General features: G+C 36.9%; 3 protein-coding genes across 8 annotated transcripts in view; 1 reads left to right on the top strand and 2 right to left on the bottom strand.

Annotated features, from left to right (window-relative positions):
• Nucleotides 1-4,986, bottom strand: part of LOC112049982 (histone-lysine N-methyltransferase SETD1) — a 35,840-nt gene extending 30,854 nt beyond the window's left edge. For 3 of the 4 annotated variants that reach the window (XM_052882981.1, XM_052882980.1, XM_052882978.1), the window contains exons 1-5: nucleotides 4,596-4,986; nucleotides 4,221-4,457; nucleotides 3,532-3,781; nucleotides 2,150-2,338; nucleotides 1,512-1,666 (exon numbers count right to left, since the gene is read on the bottom strand). In XM_052882981.1, the coding sequence (XP_052738941.1) occupies nucleotides 1,512-1,666; nucleotides 2,150-2,338; nucleotides 3,532-3,781; nucleotides 4,221-4,456 (830 nt within the window). In that variant the 5' untranslated portion in view covers nucleotide 4,457; nucleotides 4,596-4,986. The remainder of the gene's footprint in view (nucleotides 1-1,511; nucleotides 1,667-2,149; nucleotides 2,339-3,531; nucleotides 3,782-4,220; nucleotides 4,458-4,595) is intronic. The other variant, XM_052882979.1, reaches the window with a different exon arrangement.
• Nucleotides 4,987-5,811: 825 nt separating this feature from the next.
• LOC112049983 (cytochrome b-c1 complex subunit 6, mitochondrial) lies at nucleotides 5,812-7,934 on the top strand. Its single transcript, XM_024088081.2, has 3 exons — nucleotides 5,812-5,882; nucleotides 5,972-6,072; nucleotides 7,578-7,934. Exons 2-3 carry the CDS (start codon nucleotides 5,977-5,979, stop codon nucleotides 7,749-7,751), a joined length of 270 nt encoding a protein of 89 aa, XP_023943849.1. The 5' UTR covers nucleotides 5,812-5,882; nucleotides 5,972-5,976; the 3' UTR covers nucleotides 7,752-7,934.
• Nucleotides 7,935-8,535: 601 nt separating this feature from the next.
• The window catches only part of LOC112050000 (rabankyrin-5), a 72,993-nt gene continuing 61,204 nt past the window's right edge, over nucleotides 8,536-20,324 (bottom strand). For 2 of the 3 annotated variants that reach the window (XM_052883135.1, XM_052883134.1), the window contains exons 17-21: nucleotides 19,380-19,579; nucleotides 12,158-12,270; nucleotides 11,384-11,506; nucleotides 10,199-10,323; nucleotides 8,536-9,720 (exon numbers count right to left, since the gene is read on the bottom strand). In XM_052883135.1, the coding sequence (XP_052739095.1) occupies nucleotides 9,591-9,720; nucleotides 10,199-10,323; nucleotides 11,384-11,506; nucleotides 12,158-12,270; nucleotides 19,380-19,579 (691 nt within the window). In that variant the 3' untranslated portion in view covers nucleotides 8,536-9,590. Of the gene's footprint in view, nucleotides 9,721-10,198; nucleotides 10,324-11,383; nucleotides 11,507-12,157; nucleotides 12,271-19,379; nucleotides 19,580-19,647; nucleotides 20,106-20,324 lie in introns of those variants that run through there. The other variant, XM_052883136.1, reaches the window with a different exon arrangement.

Below are 20,324 nucleotides of genomic sequence, written 5' to 3' on the forward strand. Positions count from 1 at the left end.
CATTATAGCGGAAGCTATGCTGAAATTGTTATCGAATAAATTTGTGTACAGTGAAAATATTATTTTACTTCTCCCACCTTCTGTTACACACTGTTGGATTTCCATACTTTTCTGATGACATTTTATAAAATTCAAAATTCATTAGGGATGATAATAGTTTTTTAAATTTTATATAAATTAGGAGTAAAGCAATTATCTAAAAGTAACAGGATATCTGTAATCAATACTTTCGGAGCTACAGGGATTTAAAGGGTCATATTTGCGGCACTGTCACGGATCCCTGAAAAAACGCCCGATACAAAATGGCACGAATTAATGACGTCGTTGATTCGCTGATCGTTCGATTTGTATGGGCTTTCAAACAAAATTACAAATATCTTTGTTATTTGTGGGTTTATGTTGATAGTTAAAAAATGTCACGTTCAATGTAAGGAAGTAATACAAAACAATACTAAAAAGTTATAAAACAAAATTCAACCCTTCTGCTGCAGGACAAAGTACAGTTATTATTATTTTGTATAAATTGTCCAATTTTTTTTCATGATCCTTTTGTAAATATGTAAAAAATATGTGTATTAATTTTTTTTTTTTAAAATACCTACACATATTTTTTACACATATTTGCAAATGGATTTTTTATACATTGTTAAAAATTAAAAAAAGTACAAATAAATAAATAAAATTAAAAAAAAAATGTATTTTGCATGCCCAAAAACTGTACCTTGACACATTTACTATGCATTGTTTCATCTATTAAATCATTAACATAGCACACAAAAATATTTGCTATTTGAATTTATGACACTGATCTAAATGATTTAATTAAAAACGATTTTATAATTAAATAATAACATGCAACTCTTAATTAATTATGATAAAAGAACACACAGAATTTAAATTATTTAAAAACATGAATAACAAAAATTTAGTATACCTTCTCCTACATTTCCTCTTGCAACGTTTGCTTGTAAAATTGAATTTAAATTAATTAAATGACACAGATCGTATAAAATACCTACATGATAATAAGAACACCACAACAAAAGCATGACATGAGCATCAATTGAGTATAATAAAAAAATACAAGCACATATTACATGATTTCACCTGCGTAGGTCCCTTTCCTGTGGGAATATGGGGATAAAATATAGCCTACGTTAGTCTCTGATATTATTGGTAAAAAAATTTTCACATCAGTCCAGGAGCTTTAGAGTCTACTCATTTGAACAAACAATAAAACATTTTCTCTTTATAAATCACTTTACTATAGTTGTCAAGAACCAAGAGTTTGCATCCATAACTAGTGGATCCAGTCAAGCTTTATTTAATTCGACAACTTCCTCCATTAGGTAGTACAGTTACGCAAGCAACCTATAAGCTATAAGCTTTTAACAACAAACAAAATCAATAAGACAGCAAGCTATAAATAGAAGTTTTTGCTTATAGGCTATTGCTTATTGCTATGTAGTATTTTTTAAGTATAAATAGTATTTTTTTTTAAATACTCTTACCGATCTCTATCCCTGTCCCTGTCTCTGTCTGTGTCTCTCTCCCTGTCGCTGCGCTCGCTGCGGTTTCGATGCCGGTGTCTGTACTCGCGCTCTTCGTCTGACCACCGCGTGTTACTGTCGTTGTGTTCTGCGTCCTTGTAACGGGGATAGGATTCCTGGGAACAATATTGAAGAGAAGTTAAAGGGGAAACTGCCCAGTGGATATAACCTCTGCCTCCGATTCCGGAGGGTGTGGATTCCAATCCGGTCCGAGGCATGCACCTCCAACTTTTCAGTTGTGTGCATTATAAGAAATATATCACATTTCTCAAAAAGGTGAAGAATAAACATCTTGCGGAAACCTGCATACCAGAAAATTTTCTTTATTCTCTGCGTGTGTGAAGTCTGCCAATCTGCATTGGGCCAGTGTGGTGGACTATTGGCCTAACCCCTCTCATTCTGAGAGGAGACTCGAGCTCAGCAGTGAGCCGAATATGGGTTGATAATGTTGTAAAGGGGAATGCTCACTTGACTACTTTTCATCCCAGAAAAATTCATTGTTCCCGTGGGATTTGTAAAAAACTGAATTCCACGCAGACAAAGTCGTGGGCCCGCTAGTTCATAATATTAGATTGTGTTTATTAGCTTTAAAAAGTTACCTTGTCAGACAACTTCGTTTCCTCTAATCTTTTACTAAGTGCTGGATCTAATTTTGTAGCCCGAGTGTCTTCAACTAAAACTGGGGCCTTAACAGTCGACACAGCTGGCTGAGGCTTCCTCTCCATAGTTTTATCGTCAAACATCTCTTGGCATTTTTTACCAAATGGATCATGGAGTAATTCCAGCACCTAAAATTTTATAACTACTTGATTTTGTCTATGTTTTAAATTTTGTTATATTTATTTAACCAGTAACATGCAACCAAGTGAAGAAAAAGTAGACAAAATGTTGTCTAATGGAGGTGGAGCCATCTCTTTCATACCTACGCAATCAAAGAGATAGCATTATTTCTGGTTGAACTATCATTGGTTGAATTCTCTCTACTCCTCTTTACCACCAGTTACCACCCTACCAGGTAAGGCATAGTGCCAAGCAATTTAGCATTTTAGTATGATGCCACATAGACACTGTCTGAGGTATGGGTAGAATAAACTCGTATCTCTTCCAAATATACCTGCTTCCATCTTAGACTGCACTTCAAACAAAAATCTAGATAAGGATCTTTAGAGCCACCCAGCACCAACCATTACTACCTCACTTTGTGTTAATATTTCTTAATTTTTATTATTAATTCTCTACAATTTAGCCCTTGACTACAATATCACCTGGTATTGTAAGTGATGATGCAATATATGATGGAAGCTAACATGTTAGTTAGGAGTAGGATGAAATCTACACTCCTTTTGATTTCTACACATTATATCAGAATGCTAAATTGCTTGGTGGTACGTCTTTGTTGGTATAGTGGTAACTAGACACGACCGAAGTCTCCCACCAGCCAAAAATATTTATGGACATATCATAATATGTAAATGCGAAAGGTCATTCATCAAAAAAAATAAAAAAAACAACTTGACGTACAAAGATAAAATTTGGCACGTAGGTTGTAGTTAGTAGAGGCTAATAAAGGATTTAGCGTTAGAGCCGGATTAAGAACTAAGGGTGAACGAAGTTGTGGGCATCCGCTAGTATGACGTATGCTCAACAACTGGTGTAAAATTACAGGATTACCTCTCTGGCAAGCTATTGTAACTTGTGAGATCCTAACATGTGACCAAATAATGTTTCCCATGAAGAGAAATAGTGAAAAGTCAATCAATTACAGCTCTACCAGAAATATCGCAATCTCTTTCACTGGGCTTTTGTCAATTTATCTTCACAAGAAGTTTCTTTGATTGCATGGTAGCAATAAAGATGTCATGGATTAACCTAGCCAATGTTACTTTTGTATTTTACACACATTTCAATATCATAAAACTGAAATCCATAAGGGTTAACCCTTGTAACAGGTTTTATGGTATTATTAAGTCAAAATACATACCTGGCCCATGACAGATTTGCCATTATATTTTTCAATACATATCTTTGAATGTTTCACATCTTGGAAGACTACTCGTGCAAGCCCTAAATGTCGATTTGTTAGGGGATGATAAAATATTGTCAGCTCCTCATATGGTCCAACTTTGTTTATCATATCTGATAAAAATGCTTTATCAATGTTGTCATTTAAATTTGCAATCGTTACTTCTAATTGTGGTGGAATTCCAACATAATTCTTGTCAATCCGAAACCTGAAACAAAACATGTTTGAAATTCCCGCCACATCAACTAATGTCAATTTGTTATGTTGGCAGTATTGGCACTGAATGGACAATAAAAACAAACCATGATAACTAAATTTTGATTAGATTTGTTTATTTATTTCAATTGTAAACTATTTTATAAAAAGAGAAAGTAGTCCGAGAATTATTATAAAAGGAATGGAAGCCAAATTACAGCAACAAAGTTGAAAATCGTTAATAATGACAACATAACCTATAATTACATTACAATATTTATTTGTACTTTATTTTGATGAATTATTGTTGGTTTCATGTAAGAATTGCATACAACTGTACATAATTTTATACATTTTTGTGTTTATTTAAAGAGAGATGTTTGGCAATGGCATAATATGAATTTCTTCATTGATTGCTTGAAAGTGATATTAGTATAGCAAAAATACAATACCTAGGGACAGGTAAATCTGCTGGTTCTATCTTATTCCATATTCTGGATAATTGAGACCTTGGATCTCTACAATGTACAGGTGGATATGATGGATCTCCAGGTACACAACCATCATATCTGTATAACTTCGTAGCTCCTTTAACAAGGAGTGGATCTATTAGCAATTTATAGTTTTTAGGCGCTTTGTGAAGCACAGCATTATGACCTGGGGTTTTATGCTCCATTCCTCCATTCATTCTGAAAAACAAAATAATGTTTTATTAGACATAACCTCAAATTGTTCTGCAATGTAAATATAAATAGAACAAATAACTCAAAAGGTTGTCTATTTACAACAGTAAATAACAAAAAGAAATATTTAATTAAAGAACAAACCTGAAATGTTAATAAAACAATAAGTTAACAAAATAATTTCCCCTTTTATTATGGGAATCTCTAAAAGTAGCAATAGAGCAAGATCATATTGTGTTTAAAATAACTAACACAATACAATTAATATTTTAATAAAAAGCATTTCACTGAGATAACAACGATATCGAATTATAAAATATTTTTTTACAATAGGCACTCTCCATGGTGACGGCCAGACGACTATGATGAAAATGTAACGAATGTAAAATGTACAATTAATATTACTTATTAAAAGTGTAAAAACTAAATTATTTATTTATAAGTTTATGATAATCAATAATTATTAGATTAATAATTACATCTATTTAAAAATAAACAATTAATAGGACGCTGATTTGACTATAATGTACAAAGAGAATAAATTTAGTTTTGATATACTTTTAAACTAGCGCAGCGGCTCTGGGTTCTAGCTTTTTTTGTTATTATTCCGTTACTCAGAATCCCAGCACTCAGACCAATTATATAATTCGTCTTGGACAAAGACCCATCCTAAGAAGTGACCGAGTGAGTCATCAATAACAAAAACCAGCCAAGTGTAAGTTACACTCGCGCAAGAAGGGTTTTGTACCATAATCTATAAAGAAAAATCCCATATATGTATGAGATATTCATTTTGTTCTGCTTTTTAACATTTGTTGATAAAGCGGCAACAGAAATATGTTTATCTATACTTATATAATAAATGAAGAGTTTGTTTGTTTGATCGCGCTAATCTCTGGAACTACTGGTCCGATTTGAAAATTTCTTTCAGTGTTAGATAGCCCATTTAGGAAACAGGGTATATATTATCCCTGTATTCCTACGGGAACGGGAACCACGCGGGTGAAACCGCGTGGCGCCAGCTAGTTAATTATATCTGTAAAAAAATCATTGTCTAATTGTTACGGTTAAGATCAACGGACAACGGAGTTTTGAAACAGGAACGTTTAAAATAATAATATTGCTTTTTAAATTTTCATTTAACCTGTTTGTATTATTTATCATCATTCATCAACGCTTTAAAAGCTCCATAATCTTCCACTTGAGTTTATTTTTGTCACAGCTAGCAAGCAAGAGTTACAAAAAATCCAAAAAATCGTGATCATTGTGGTCGCTTAGTGTAAAGTAGCCATATTATTGCTTAATGCTTTTTGGCTCTGTGCTTGTAGGTTATGATTTGTTCTGTGACATCAATAAGTATTTTTGGTCTCGTATTCTGGGGTTATTGAAATTTGGTTGTTGCGTCATCGGCAGAGTAAATTTTTGTTTAAAGTACGAAATATTACCTAAAAGTTATGAATGTTTTACAAAACTACGATCAAAACGTGATGTTTTTAAATATGCTCACGTATTTCTTGCAGATAAAATGTCGGATAAGGTGATCCCTGTGGTGAAGGCTGAGGAGGTAGAAGCAGCAGAGGCAGAGGAAGAAGAATTGGTGGATCCACAGCAAACATTGCGAGTATGTAATGCTAACTTTATGCTTACGAACATAATGTAAACTAGGGCTCCAAGGGGTTGATACAAATATGAATTCTTAAAGATAACCTTATTTAACTGATAGTAAGAGTGGGAATATACTTACGAGATTTTGAGGATGTTTTTGAGATTGAATTTGCGTATCTCTGCTACTCGATTTATTAGATTTGGTATAATTATTCTAAGATATCAATTGGTGTAGAATCTCATTTTAGATATTAGCTGGCAAGGTTGAAAATATCCAAAAAGTCATGTCAATGACATTCAAGTTTCCCAACTTTTTATTAAGTTCTCATTCAAACATTCCATAATTTGTTGTCATAATTAACATCATATTTAAATTACGCTTTACAGGACTAGGTCTTGCTCTTTATTGTAAAGGCAATTCGACCCACCACACTGCTTTATGCGAATTGGCAACATCAGCATAATTAAAATAACTGATTATTAGATGTGAATGCCACGGACTGAACATGCTCTCAGAAACATGTTGGTGTTACGGATGATTTATATTAGACCAAGCTGATGCATGGTGTAGATAAGTGTAATATAAACTGCTTCATACAAAAAATACATGTAACATTTCCAATCTGTACTGCATACATGGCACACCCCAGTGAAAAGAGCCCACCCCAATTCATCCCTAACACCATCTTGATAATTTTAAACAACCGTTATTTACTAAGCCTGAGGTTGGCCAGTGAGATACTTTATTTAATTCCATTCTGTAACTCTTGTATGTATATCTCTTTACCTATGCTTTTGCAAATATATCTAAGTGTTAAAGGTTTTATATCACTTTTAAGACTTTAAAAGTTTAATTAAAATAATCTCAATGCCTTCTGTTTTTTTTAGATTCCAAATGACATTGTTTTTAAGAAGCAAAAGCTAATGATTTTTGAAACAAAGGTTAATAATAATAAGTCATTATTGTAATAATAGAAGTAATAAACAGTACATACCAGGGGCATAGCTACCAACGTATCAGTCGTATCAATGATATGGGGTCCCTTATGAGTGAAAGCAAAAATTGGTAAAATATGATCCACAATGTCACTTAAAAAAACATAAAAATCACGTCCTGAAAAAAAACATATAACTGCCTCTATCGTCAAAATTTCACTTAAAAAAAAAGGAAACTTCCTACATAGGCTATGTTACTGACATTTTTATTTTATGCAAGCATTTTTGTTTCTTTTGTGAGAAATCTTTACCCTGGGCCCCTCCAACTCATTTTGATACCCTCCATGGCATGCTACGCCACTGGTACATACTTAATTGTTTTTGTCAATATGATTGTGATAATTATAATTATAGTTATGTAAAAGATATATATATATATCTTCACCAGTAATATATTTTCCTCATAAATGACTTTATATTGTAGTTTTAGACAGACAATAGTTTTACCTATAGTATCATGGACATTCATAATAAACAGAAACCTGTCAGTCTTGATAAGGATTTATGACATGAAATATTTTCCAGGAGGAATGTGGCCAGAAGCAGGATGCTCAGAACCTGTGGGCAAAATACCAGGAGTGCAATGATCGTGTAAACTCCAGGACAAACACTGCCGAGACCTGTGAAGAAGAGCTCATAGACTATATACATGTCCTTGACAAATGTGTGAACAAAGACCTTTTCAAGAGGCTGAAGTAGATTTGTGAATTAACATTATTTCAATATATGCCACTTGTTTTAGACAAATGGATTGTTTTGTTCTGCCATTAAACATGTGATTTAAGGTGGTATGTAGATCATTAGTAAATTATTTTACCAAATATTATAATTATGATCAATGTTGAAGTTTCTTTATGTAAATAAATAATCACAGTTCATGTCTGAATTGGTTTTATTTCATAATGCAAGAAATCATACACTTAGCCATCATCCAGATGTTGGTGCATCCGCTAATAATAAACACCTGAATATTATCCACCAAATAAATTAAACAAAAGTTACTTCATGTATTGGACATATGGAGATAACATTAGTCTGGAAGATAAGCACCATTAACTTGGTTTGCCTTATTTAGTTTTGTCTGTCTTGCCATATCATATACTGGGAAAAAGGTTTAGAGTAAGTACATAAAGTTTGAGCAGTATGGTCATGACTGAGTATTTTGTTTCTGGGTTGTAGGACTGTAGTACATCATTATTTTGTGGCCCACATACTATTGTCAATATTATTACCATGCAACCAGTGCATTTTCATACTTTGTAAGTGATTACTAATTACTATGAAAGAGGGGTAGGGGGTAGAGAATAAGTAAGTGCACATAAGCGAAGCTTAACTGGGTCCACTAGTTGTTTATTATATAATATATGCACTATCAGAAGTTCCCTAAATGGCCAAAATTAATTAGATATCAAGAATATAACCTTGATATGTGGAATAAGAATGGAAATTATTCTTATGTAGGGATAATAAATAAACAACAATACATTAATAATAAAATTATATTTTTCATACAATTTAAAAATTTTGAATCAAAAATAAATTCTTTCCATAGCCACATAAGGAAACAACAATAATATGAAATGGCACACCATTCCAAACAATTTATAAAAAAATATAACTTATTTTAAATACTAAACACTTTTTAAACAATCTAGAGGGAATGAAAAGAAATGCATCTTGTTAAATAATGTGTAGCATAATAGCAAGTGAACTTGGCCTATCAATCACTACCTACAGAGTTTTCTATTCAAACTGTTGTTTAGAAGATAATTATGTTTTTTGTTACTCAAAACAAATAAACAAACATTCTCTTACTCTTATAATAATCATAATTTTTAACTTAAAGCTATAAATGTCAAGACAAATAAAAAAGCACTCTATGACTTTGGCATAGTAACTATTTTCCTTTTATATCATACATATAGGCACTAATATTTCTGCAGAATCTTCCTATAGATTACATAAGTAAGTCGTCTATGAATTTACGAGATATCTACACGAACTGTCCAATCCAAATTAGTTTAATAAGCAAATAAAAAAAAACACTTTATTTGAAATAGTTTTGTGACAAAATATTAAAATACAAAATGCCTCACAATTACGCATACATACTAAGATCATTTACGTCATAAAAATTTAAACGTAACATTTCTTTGATAATAATAAAGAGATACGTCTTATAGACTAAGAGCCCGTGTATCCCAGACCTTCGTCATTTTATAAGAGCTGAAAGTTTGTCAGTTCATGTTCCTACCATACAGTACGGTACGGTACGGTAGTCAATTATGGAGTTTGGGCCGAGTTATACTTAGAGGGTCGAGGATCTGATCCTTTAAACCTGCAACCTCCCATAGCCACCACGTTCCAAACTCCATAATTGGCTACCATACTTATGGTAGGCCGTAGAAGCATAAGCTTTCTTTCTTTCAGCTTTTATGAAATGACGAAGGTCTGGGGTTCACAGGCTCACTGTCTGTATTGTGTTAGTATCAAATTGCTTATCACAAGAATAAGTATTCCTTTCTTGTTAATGTAACACTAACTGGCGCCAACTTGTAATACGTTGAAACATATTTCGCAGACTCGTTGTGGTTTGTTCATTCCAAACTTGAGAATAGGTACGTCTTGGTTGGAACACTGTTTGCACAGCATTCGGCCACAATGCCGGCTGAAAATAAAACACGTTGTCAAATGACATTTTTATTAAAGTGCAGGTGGGAAACAAAGTTTTTTTTTTATCTTATGAAGAATTGGTGGATAAAGTGTGCAAAACGAATCAACGAATCATATGGACGGTAATGATAATTTTATGTGATAACGTCATAAGATAACATTGGAGTGGTTGGACGCATTGGGCCAGCGTGGTAGACTATTGGCCTAACCCCTCTCATTCTGAGAGGAGACTTGAGCTCAGCAGTGAGCCGAATATGGATTGATGACGACAATGACTGATCCTGGGCTCCGTACATCTTTGGACTATCTCCTTTGCAGCTATTTTATCGATTACGAGTTTTAGCGCAATTTAGAATTGACTAAATCAATGGTGCTTCCTGCCGCCCCCTTTTTTATAATGGGAGGGCCAGAGGAATAGTTCCCCTGGCCCTCCCATCGCTACGCCATTGCTAACAGTGCTAAAGCGTGGGTACCAGTGGTGCTTGCGCATGGTGAGCGTGAACTTGGTGCCGCACTCCTGGCAGAGGTCGCTCTCGGCCCACGGCGCCTCCGCCGGCAGCGCGTCCAGCAGTCGGTGCAGGAGCTGCTTCGTCGCCACCTGGATATAGGGAATAATATTATAATCGTCGTTATCAACCCTTATACGGCTCACTGCTGAGCTCGAGTCTCCTCTCAGAATGAGAAGGGTTAGGCCAATAGTCCACCACGCTGGCCCAATGCGGATTGTCAGACTTCACAGAGTCAGAGGTCATATCCACTGGGCTATCACGGCTCAATATTATAATACCGAATTGTTACATACAAGGTAAATCTCACCAATCTCATGGTGAGATTTACCTTGTATGCAGGAGATATTATAGACTATAGTGCACAAGTGTGTGCGCAAGCATTGGTGCACTCACTATTCCCTCACTCTCACAGTCCAATGGTACGAAAGATCAGGTTTCGGATCGGCAGGTCCGACGGCTTTACGTGTTCCGAAGCATAGGGGTGGACCAATACCGCCAACTTCCCAAATCCAGGCTGCTATTAAGATTTTTCTTGTTAGAAAAATTCTTTACAAGTTTGCCCTTGACTACAATCTCACCTGATGGTAAGTGATACAATCTAAGATGGAAGCGGGCTAACTTGTTAAGAAATCGGATGAAAATCCACAACCATTTCTATGGGTAACCATCGTAATCATCTGGAGAGTTCTGAACATTCCAAAACATCACAGGGCGAATCAGTAATGTTTTTACTAAATAGTTTAAAGGAAATCCAATTTGTAAATCAGTGGGGTTCCGGCAAGTAGGTAAGTTGAACCAAAATGAGTCTCCGCAAGTACAAATATCCTACTTATATTATAAACGCGAAAGTTTGTATGGATGTTTGTTACTCTTTAACGCCGCAACTACTGAACCGATATGGCTGAAATTTGGAATGGTATTTGATTTTACTCTGGTTTAACACATAGGCTATTTTTCATCCCAGAAAATCCATGGTTCCAAAGGGATTTAAGAAAAACTGAATACAACACAAAGTCGCGAGCATCCGCTAGTAAATAATAAACAAAAGTGCTTTTATTTATTAAAAGAGCATTATCTGGGTTTGCAACGTTTAAATGGAACCAGTGGTGTAACTACATAGTCAGTTACGGCACTGTGTACGATACGTACTTGATAGTTGAATATAGAGATGCCCTCCTTGTTCTCGTGCGCGAAGCAGGCGCCGGCGCGTACCAGTACGCGACACATGGCGCCCTGCCCGTTCATGTACGCCAGCAGTAGCGGGGTGTTTCCCTGCACACACACATCAGTCACTATGTTGTCTATGCTCAAACAGACAATTTTGATTTCTTTAAACATTTTTCTTTTTCAACACTATGACTATGAGAAATAAATAAGTAACACGACTATCGAAATACACTAGATTTTCAAAAACGGCATCACGAAATAGGGGCAAAAATCGATTGGTGCCCCTATTTGTAATTAGTATGTTTGAATCACAGATAATGTAAGGAGGAGTAAGTGATAAAATATATTTTATTTTTACACAGAATAAAGATGATCTAAAATGAGTCTTTACAAGCAGCGTGGTGAAGCCGGTGGAACCCATAAAACCCAAACTTCACGCGTCTCCTTGTCATCCGCATATACAAACTTTTTTCATAATTTGTATTTCAACATTTAACACTAACAACAATTATAAAAAAATACTCCCATCTTATTTCTTGAACAGTTTTTAACTATTATAAACATAAGACTTTTAAAAATTACTGATGCGAAGCTTCGTGTCGTACTGACTCGAGAACGTATTCGTTTTTGAAATTTGTATTTGGAGCGGCTACGACACCGTCGTGTTCCGTGGGCTCTATCTGCCTATTATTCTTTAATCTGTGTAGACCGATATGTCTAAAACAGAGGTATCCATAAACAACACAACAGTCGTACCTGTAGATCAGTTCTGTTGATAGGGTAGTCGGGCATGAACTCGAGGAATATTTCGCATATCGTGGCCGCGTTGTCCTTCTTGCACCAACACAGCTCGTGGAGGGGATTGCGACCTGGTGATACATTATTCATTATATAATAATTTAATGTTTGAGTTTCGCATTTATTGGTAAAATTAAACACACATGGAGTTTGACACTCATGCCTCAGATTGTGTGGCGTAGAGCAGTGATTTGTAGAATGTGTTTGCATGTCCTGCGAATTGTTAATCTAATATAGATACTTTTATCCACGTCAGAGGTATAGCTATATTCGTAGAATAAGCTTGTACCTCTTCCAAGTTAGTCCGCTTCCGTCCAAGTTAGTCAGGGATCCGTAGAACATTTTTTACACCTAATGACTAACAAGTTAATTTTTCGTGAGTAGCTTCATCTCGATGAGATGACCAACTTTTTCTTTACGAAAATTCTTGATACTGGTAGTTGGAGTTACCAACGCGACAATGTACCACACAATTTGTAGAACATTGTGGCTGTTAAATTGTATAATCATTAATATAATCATTAAGTAAAAAGAATCTGGTTAGTAACACCTTTTGTTACACTACCCTCCTCCCAACTTGTTAATAACAAGGTTATTAAAAGTTGTTATTAACTAGCTGTTAATAGTGTTGCTTAATTAATAGTTATACAATTTAACTACAAACTACAAATTGCGTGGTACATTATCTCCTTCCGACTCACTTTTCACTAGCCTGGTTGGCACAGAGGCTTGGAATTGGTAAGCTGTTGTTTGTTACTGTGTGTTACGGTATTACGGTTCACTTTTGCTGGTACGGTTCTCTTGGAATAAAATACGTGTCGCTTGTTTAGATGTTTAATGCCAACTAACTTCAGTATAATGTAGGTACAAACAATATCGTAAGTGCGTTCACGCGCTGTATTGAATTAACATGCCGCCCGCCAAAAGGACTGTAAAGGGCTTTTACTAAATACATAAACTTAATCATTATACCCGCAGTTAAACATCATTAGATTTATACATGCCATTACGAAAAAAATACATTTAAATTGTAAGTAAACTTCAGACTCAAACGCTGGTAACTACATAAATATTATATCTCATCCATAATTAGGCTTACTCTTAATACATAACTTCTTGTAATTAAATATTTATACTTGAATTATTATCGCTTAAATAACATTAAAAAATTACTTCAAAATCAGTTACTTGCAATAATTTGATTTTTAGCAGAAATTAAATAAATATTACATTTAAATTAAATACATTATATCAATTAAGTATATTAATCAATATCTATGGGCAAAAGACATAGTTTATTGGAAGAACGTTTAGTGATATTGTCACCACTTTTGACGCATTATACTCGACTGACTCCATCATTGCCGGGGTGCTTCCCAGTTATGCGACCTAGCATCCATTTGCCTGGTGGCAGGTTGTCACTCTTGATAGTGACGATCTGACCGATATCTAACTCTCTTGTCCTTTTACACCATTTATGACGTTGTTGAAGTCTATTAAGATATTCAGATTGCCATCGGTGCCAAAAGTCTTGCAATAATTTTTGTAGGCGCTGCCATCTCGATAGGTAAGTCATCGAAACATTTTCCAGATTAGGACTTGGGATGGTATTAAGTGACTCACCAACTAAGAAGTGAGCTGGCGTGAGAGGAGGTGCGTCATCATCGTCCTCTATTGGGCACAGAGGCCGCGAGTTCAGACATGCTTCAATTTGGCAGAGCAGGGTGGACATTTCTTCAAAGGTTAAGTTGGATTGCATTATCCTTTTCAGGTGGTATTTCATGGATTTAACACCAGCCTCCCATAATCCTCCCATGTGAGGGCTGTATGCTGGTATAAAGTGCCATTGAGTGCCATCGAGGGCAAGAGATTCTGCTATATGACCATCAAATTCCAACTTTGCTTCTGCCCAAGCTGCTGCAAGTTCCTTATTAGCTCCAATAAACGTCCGGCCCTGGTCACTCCACATATGAGCGCATTTTCCGCGACGTGCCGTAAATCTTTTCATTGCTCCTATAAATGACTCTGACGTCATATCACCTACGAGTTCAAGATGAATGGCTTTGGTAGACATACATACGAAGATGCAGACGTACGCTTTCGTCGTTCTCATTCCTCTGCCTTTAGAAGAGAGGACTTGATAGGGGCCAGCGAAATCCGTCGAACTGTTCAAAAATGGTCTGGTTGGAGTTACTCTTTCACGAGGTAAGTCTCCCATAAGCTGTGACTTCACTGCAGCCTTTTGCTTAGCACATATCAAACATTTTCTAAATTTTAATTTGACTAAATTTTTTGATTTCAGGATCCAGTACTTCAGCCGTAAGTATCCCAACATCTGTTGTGGTCCACCATGCAGCGTTTTCAAATGTGCATCATCGACAAGGAGCTTGGCTAGGTAAGTATCATGACTTAATATTACAGGATTTCTCGTATCTTCATTCACAGAAGCGTGCCGCAGTCTACCGCCCACCCTGAGGACATCATCACCGTCAAGGTAAGGATTTAAACTTTTTAAACTGCTTTTAGCTTGTACTTCTCCTTTAGTTTTAATATTGTGAATATCTTCCTTAAAGCTTTGTTGCTGTGTTAGCTTAATGCATGTTTTTAAAGCATCATTTAATTCGCTTGTAGTAATGACTGTATCCTTATCCTGTAATTTCTTTCCCTTTAAAAACCTTTTACTGTATGTAATAACCTTTAGTAGCTCTGTCAAATCATCACAATTTTCAATTTTGTTTATTAAACTTGCTTTTTCATTTTCAATTTTCGAGTTGACTTCTATAACTTCTTTCCTTTCAAGGTTTGTACTTATGTTCTTTGGCCTACTGTATTCGATCTCTTTATTATGTAACCATTCAGGGCCATTCCACCACAGTTTATTTTCTTTCAGGCTTGTCAAGGGCATACCTCTTGAGGCTAAATCAGCAGGGTTGTCTTGAGATTGTACGTGATACAAATTGTGATTCCCAATGTCTTCTAGAATCTCAACTACTCGATTTCTTACATAAATGTTCCATCTTGCAGGATCTCCAAAAAGCCAGGACAGTACTATAGTGGAATCTGTCCATGCATATATCTGAGAGGTTGGTATCTTCATGGCTTCTTTTATTTGCTTTAAAAGACCAGCAAGCAGGACAGCACCATTCAGTTCAAGACGAGGTAAGGATTTAGCTTTTGTTGATGCTACTCTTGATTTAGCTGCTATGATTGTATTTGTTACTTTTCCTTCTACGGTGATTACTCTCATGTAGGCTACTGCACCATAGGCTCGATTGGATGCGTCACAAAAACCATGAACTGAGACATTTTTCATTAAGGATTCAGATGTTTGAAGCCATCTGTCTATTTCTATACCTGGTAAGTTGAGAAAACTGTTTCTTAAATCCATCCATTCCTGAGCTATTTCTTCAGTAACATTCTCATCCCAGGCCATACCTTGCAACCACAATTTTTGAATAAGCAGCTTCGCCGGTAAAATTGATGGTGCTAACCAGCCCAGTGGATCAAACAACCTTTGAATATCAGACAGGATTGTTCTTTTCGTTATGCGATCAGTTAACGTAGGTAAGTTCAGGTTGTATTGGAATTTGTCCGTTCCAATATTCCAATTCAATCCTAAAGCTCTTATACTACCATCTATGTGTATTTCTAGATTTACTTTAGTGCTTCTTTGGCTTAGCTCAAATTGTTTCAGGAATTCTGCATTATTCGAACACCATTTTTGTATAATAAATCCTCCTCTTCGCAATATGGAATCTATATCCTTTGCAATTTTGATGGCTTCTTGTAAGTTATCCTTCCCAGACATTAAGTCATCCATGTAAAAGTCTTGTTTTATAACTTGTGCTGCATCGGTATGTTCATAGCCTTCATCTGTGGCAACCTGATGTAGCGTGCGGACGGCTAGATATGGTGCCGAAGCTGTCCCAAACGTGACTCTTCCTAGTCTATAATCTTTTACAGGTTCGTCTTGGTTATTACGCCATAGAATTCTTTGTAGATTGCTGTCTTCTTTGGTTACCAGAATCTGGCGGTACATTTTTTGTATATCAGCCACAAAACATACTCTTTTCATACGCCATCTCAAAATTAAGCTCCTCATGTCATCTTGTAGTTGAGGGCCTACAAGTAATTCGTCATTTAGAGACACTTTGTTAGATCCCTTTTGCGATGCGTTGAATACTGGCCTCACTTTGCTCGTTTCTTTTTCATATTTAATAACAGCGTGGTGAGGTAGGTACACAGCAGGAACTTTCATTTCTTCCTTTGGTACCTCTTCCATATGATTCAAAGTTTTGTATTCTTCCATTATTTCTATGTATTCTTTCTTCAATTTCTCATCTTTCTCTAAGCGTTTTTCTAATTGATATAATCTTTTCAGAGCTATATCTCTTGTGTTTCCTTCGACACATTTTAGTTTTTCTGTTTTTGTTGGCAGTTTTACGATATATCTTCCTTCTTCTGTTCTGGTGGTTGTAGTGTTATATATTTCTTCACATTTTCTTTCTTCAGGCGTGGGTAATCTTGTTTCATTTCTTTCTTGTTCCCACATGTTCTTTAGCATATCATCCAGATCCAGATTCAGGTGCATGCTTATAATCTCATCTTCTTGTATCTTGTCGTGTACTGTCCCAAATAGAATCCAACCCAGACTGGTATTTTGAGCGCATGGAGTACCTGGGGGACCCTTGATTATTTCACTCTTCATAATTTGGGCACACACATCGACACCTAGCAACATGTCTACTCGTCCCGGTTGTGTAAAACTTGGGTCTGCCAGGACGAGACCTTGTATGTGCGGCCAGGTGTTGTTCGTTATTGTCTTAGTTGGCAACCTTGTGATGAGATGAGTGGGTATTATATACGTCTTAATGTTAATTTTAAATCCTTCATCATGTGTGGATAAGACGTTTACTTGTGTACTTTGTTTCACATTTGTGTGTGTTGAGCCAATACCTGTTATAGTTCCATTAACTTTTGTTCTTTTTAATTTCAGCAATTGGATGGCTCGTTCACTCACAAAACTTGCTTGAGAACCTGTATCTACGAGTGCTCTTACGATTGTATAATGGCCATTGTCGTCCATGATTTTAACTGTCGCTGTAGCTAGCAAAGCAGTACTTGCGTGCTCTCTGTTATCAGTTACCTTAGTGTTCACTTGCACCTGGGTATCAGTTATTGTCGTTTGTGAGGACTTCGATATAACTGGTGATTTTGGCTGATGGATGAGGGTATGATGCCGCTTGTGGCACCGCCTGCAACTTTGGGGAACCCTACACCCAAGAGCACTGTGCCCAGGGGAAAGGCAATTAAAACATATTTTGTTGTCCTTTACGTAATTACCTCTGTCCACCGGTGTAAGCTTTGCAAATTCCGGACAATGGCTTAATGTGTGGTCGTTCTTACACCGTACGCATGTTCTTGGTTTACAGGTACTAGTTATGGTAAATACCTTTTCTTTTGTGACCTTGCTTGTTGTTGGCGCTACTAATTCCAATGTTCTAAATTTATTTTGTAAAAATTTTTCCAAATCTTTCCATGTAGGTAACTCGTCTATATTATCTTTGTGCGCGAAGTCTTCCCACTGCTTGTGCGTCTCCGGGTCCAATTTCTGAACAACCAGAAATATGATTACTGGATCCCAGGAGTCGGTTGTTATATTTTGATTATTTAATCCTTTTACTACTTCATTGGTTGTATCAAGTAAATATTTTATATTCTGAGCGGACTGTATGTTTGTATTGGGTTTTCTTTGCGCAAAAAGCCTTTTTAATAAAGCGTTAACGATAAGGCGTCTATTGCCATATCGGCTTTGCAATGACTCCCATGCAATTGGATAATTTGATTGAGTCACCTGGATGTTTTTTAGTAGCATTGCAGCTTCCCCAGTGACGGTTGTTTTTAAATAGTGAAGTTTTTGCACATCACTGAGGGAGTCGTTATGATGCACCAACGACAAAAACAAATCCTTATAAGAAGGGAATTCTTCATAATTGCCCCCGAAGACCGGTAATGAGATTTTCGGCAGATGTACATTTTGCTTGCCGCCACCTATATTGCCCGTCGACGTTGACATATTTGATGCCCTTGATTCATTCTCGATTTCATTTAATGTTGATAACATGTCCCTTAAGTCACCCTGCAGAATGTTGTAAAGGTCTTCATAAATAAAGAATTCTTCATTTAAAAAATACGGCAAGGATCCCTTTTGTTCCTTTGGAGTAATTTTAGCTAAGTCGTGATGCGCGCTCTTAAACGTCGTCCAATAATCTTCAAGTATTTGTATGCGCGCTTCAATGTAACCTTTGGTTAGTCGAGATTTGGGACATTTTTTTAAATTCACTTGGGTTTTACGAAATAATGTGGCGGTATCTTCCAATACAGCTAAAAGGTGCGTTTGATCTTGCGTAGGAGGCATCTTGAATTCACTTGTCACAATATAAGTATATAATAACTTCCAAAATGCGTAAATGCAAAGTTATAAATCGTAAATTGTATATAGTATGCGTAAAAAACGTTCGTCACTCGATGCACTTGTTTACTTCAACCAGCGATCGCGCTTCGTTCCTTTCACTTTTTGCTAGTCGGCGCGATCCGGCTCGATTTCGACCATATGTTACGGTATTACGGTTCACTTTTGCTGGTACGGTTCTCTTGGAATAAAATACGTGTCGCTTGTTTAGATGTTTAATGCCAACTAACTTCAGTATAATGTAGGTACAAACAATATCGTAAGTGCGTTCACGCGCTGTATTGAATTAACACTGTGATTAAACTAAGCGATTGAGATTAACACGAGTGAGAGAATAGGATATCATTGTAAGGTAAAATAAATAAATTAATTAAACAAATAAAAAAAACCGACTGCATAAATGATACAAAAACTGAAAAAAAAAAACAAGCTCAGTCCAGAAGTGTAGAAAACACTTAGAAAACAGTCGGGACCTATTAAAAAATGTAGACGAAAATCATTCTATTCAATATAATAGGTCCCGACTATTACATAAATACATACATACAAGATACGTGCGAAAAACATAACCCTTCTTGCAGTCGGGTGATAAGGAATTAGCAGAGTTCGCGGGTATGAATCCGTGCGCGCGGGGCATCGCTACCGGCCCGCGCAGACTATCGGAAGTGTTACGAACTAATTCGCCAAGCTTTTTTTTTCAATAGTCACCTTTGAGGTTGGTGGCGGCGGCGTCGATGTCGGTGTCGGCGAGCAGCGCGCGCGCGGCCGCGGCGTGGCCCTCGCGCGCCGCCACGTGCAGCGCGCTATCACCGGCTGCGTCCGCTGCGCCGCACTCCGCGCCGCCGCTCGCCAGCGCGCTCACAATACCCGCGTGACCCGCTCCGGCTGCCACGTGCAGTGCTGTGCGCCTATCGAATGCCAACACATACTATTCATCATCATCATCACATCAGCCGATTGACGTCCACAGAAGGCTTTTTGTTTGTACTTCCAAACATCACGGTTTTTAGCTTTCCGTCGCTCGCCAGCGGGCTCACAATACCCGCGTGACCCGCACCGGCTGCCACGTGTAGTGCTGTGCGCCTATCGAATGCCAAACACATACTATCATAACGTCAACCGATTGACGTCCACAGTCGGATACTATTTGTTTGTACTTCCAAACGTCACGGTATATAGCTTTCCGGCGCTCGCCAGCGCGCTCAGAATACCCGCGTGCCCCGCTCCTGCCGCCACGTGTAGTGCTGTGCACCTGGATAGTGCCAACACATACTATTCATCATCATCATCACATCAGAAGATTGACGTCCACAGTGGGATATAGGTTTTTTGTTTGTAATTCCAAACATCACGGTTTTTAGCTTTCTACCGCTCGCCAGCGCGCTCACGATACCCGCGTGCCCCGCACCTGCCGCCACGTGCAGTGCTGTGCGCCTATCGAATGCCAAACACGTACTATCACAACATCAGCCGATTGACGTCCACAGTCGGATACTATTTGTTTGTACTTCCAAACGTCACGGTTTATAGCTTTCGCCAGCGCGCTCACAATACCCGCGTGCCCCGCTCCTGTTGCCACGTGTAGTGCTGTGCGCCTATCGAATGCCAAACACGTACTATCACAACATCAGCCGATTGACGTCCACAGTCGGA

This window comes from Bicyclus anynana, chromosome 8 (assembly GCF_947172395.1).
Source record: "Bicyclus anynana chromosome 8, ilBicAnyn1.1, whole genome shotgun sequence".
NCBI lineage: Eukaryota > Metazoa > Arthropoda > Insecta > Lepidoptera > Nymphalidae > Bicyclus > Bicyclus anynana.

Excerpts from the sequence above, each read along its gene's own strand:
- LOC112049983 (XM_024088081.2), top strand. The coding sequence starts at position 5,977 with ATGTCGGATAAGGTGATCCCTGTGGTGAAGGCTGAGGAGGTAGAAGCA. Across the intron at positions 6,073-7,577 it reads ATCCACAGCAAACATTGCGA|GAGGAATGTGGCCAGAAGCA; the intron begins GTATGTAATGCT and ends AATATTTTCCAG.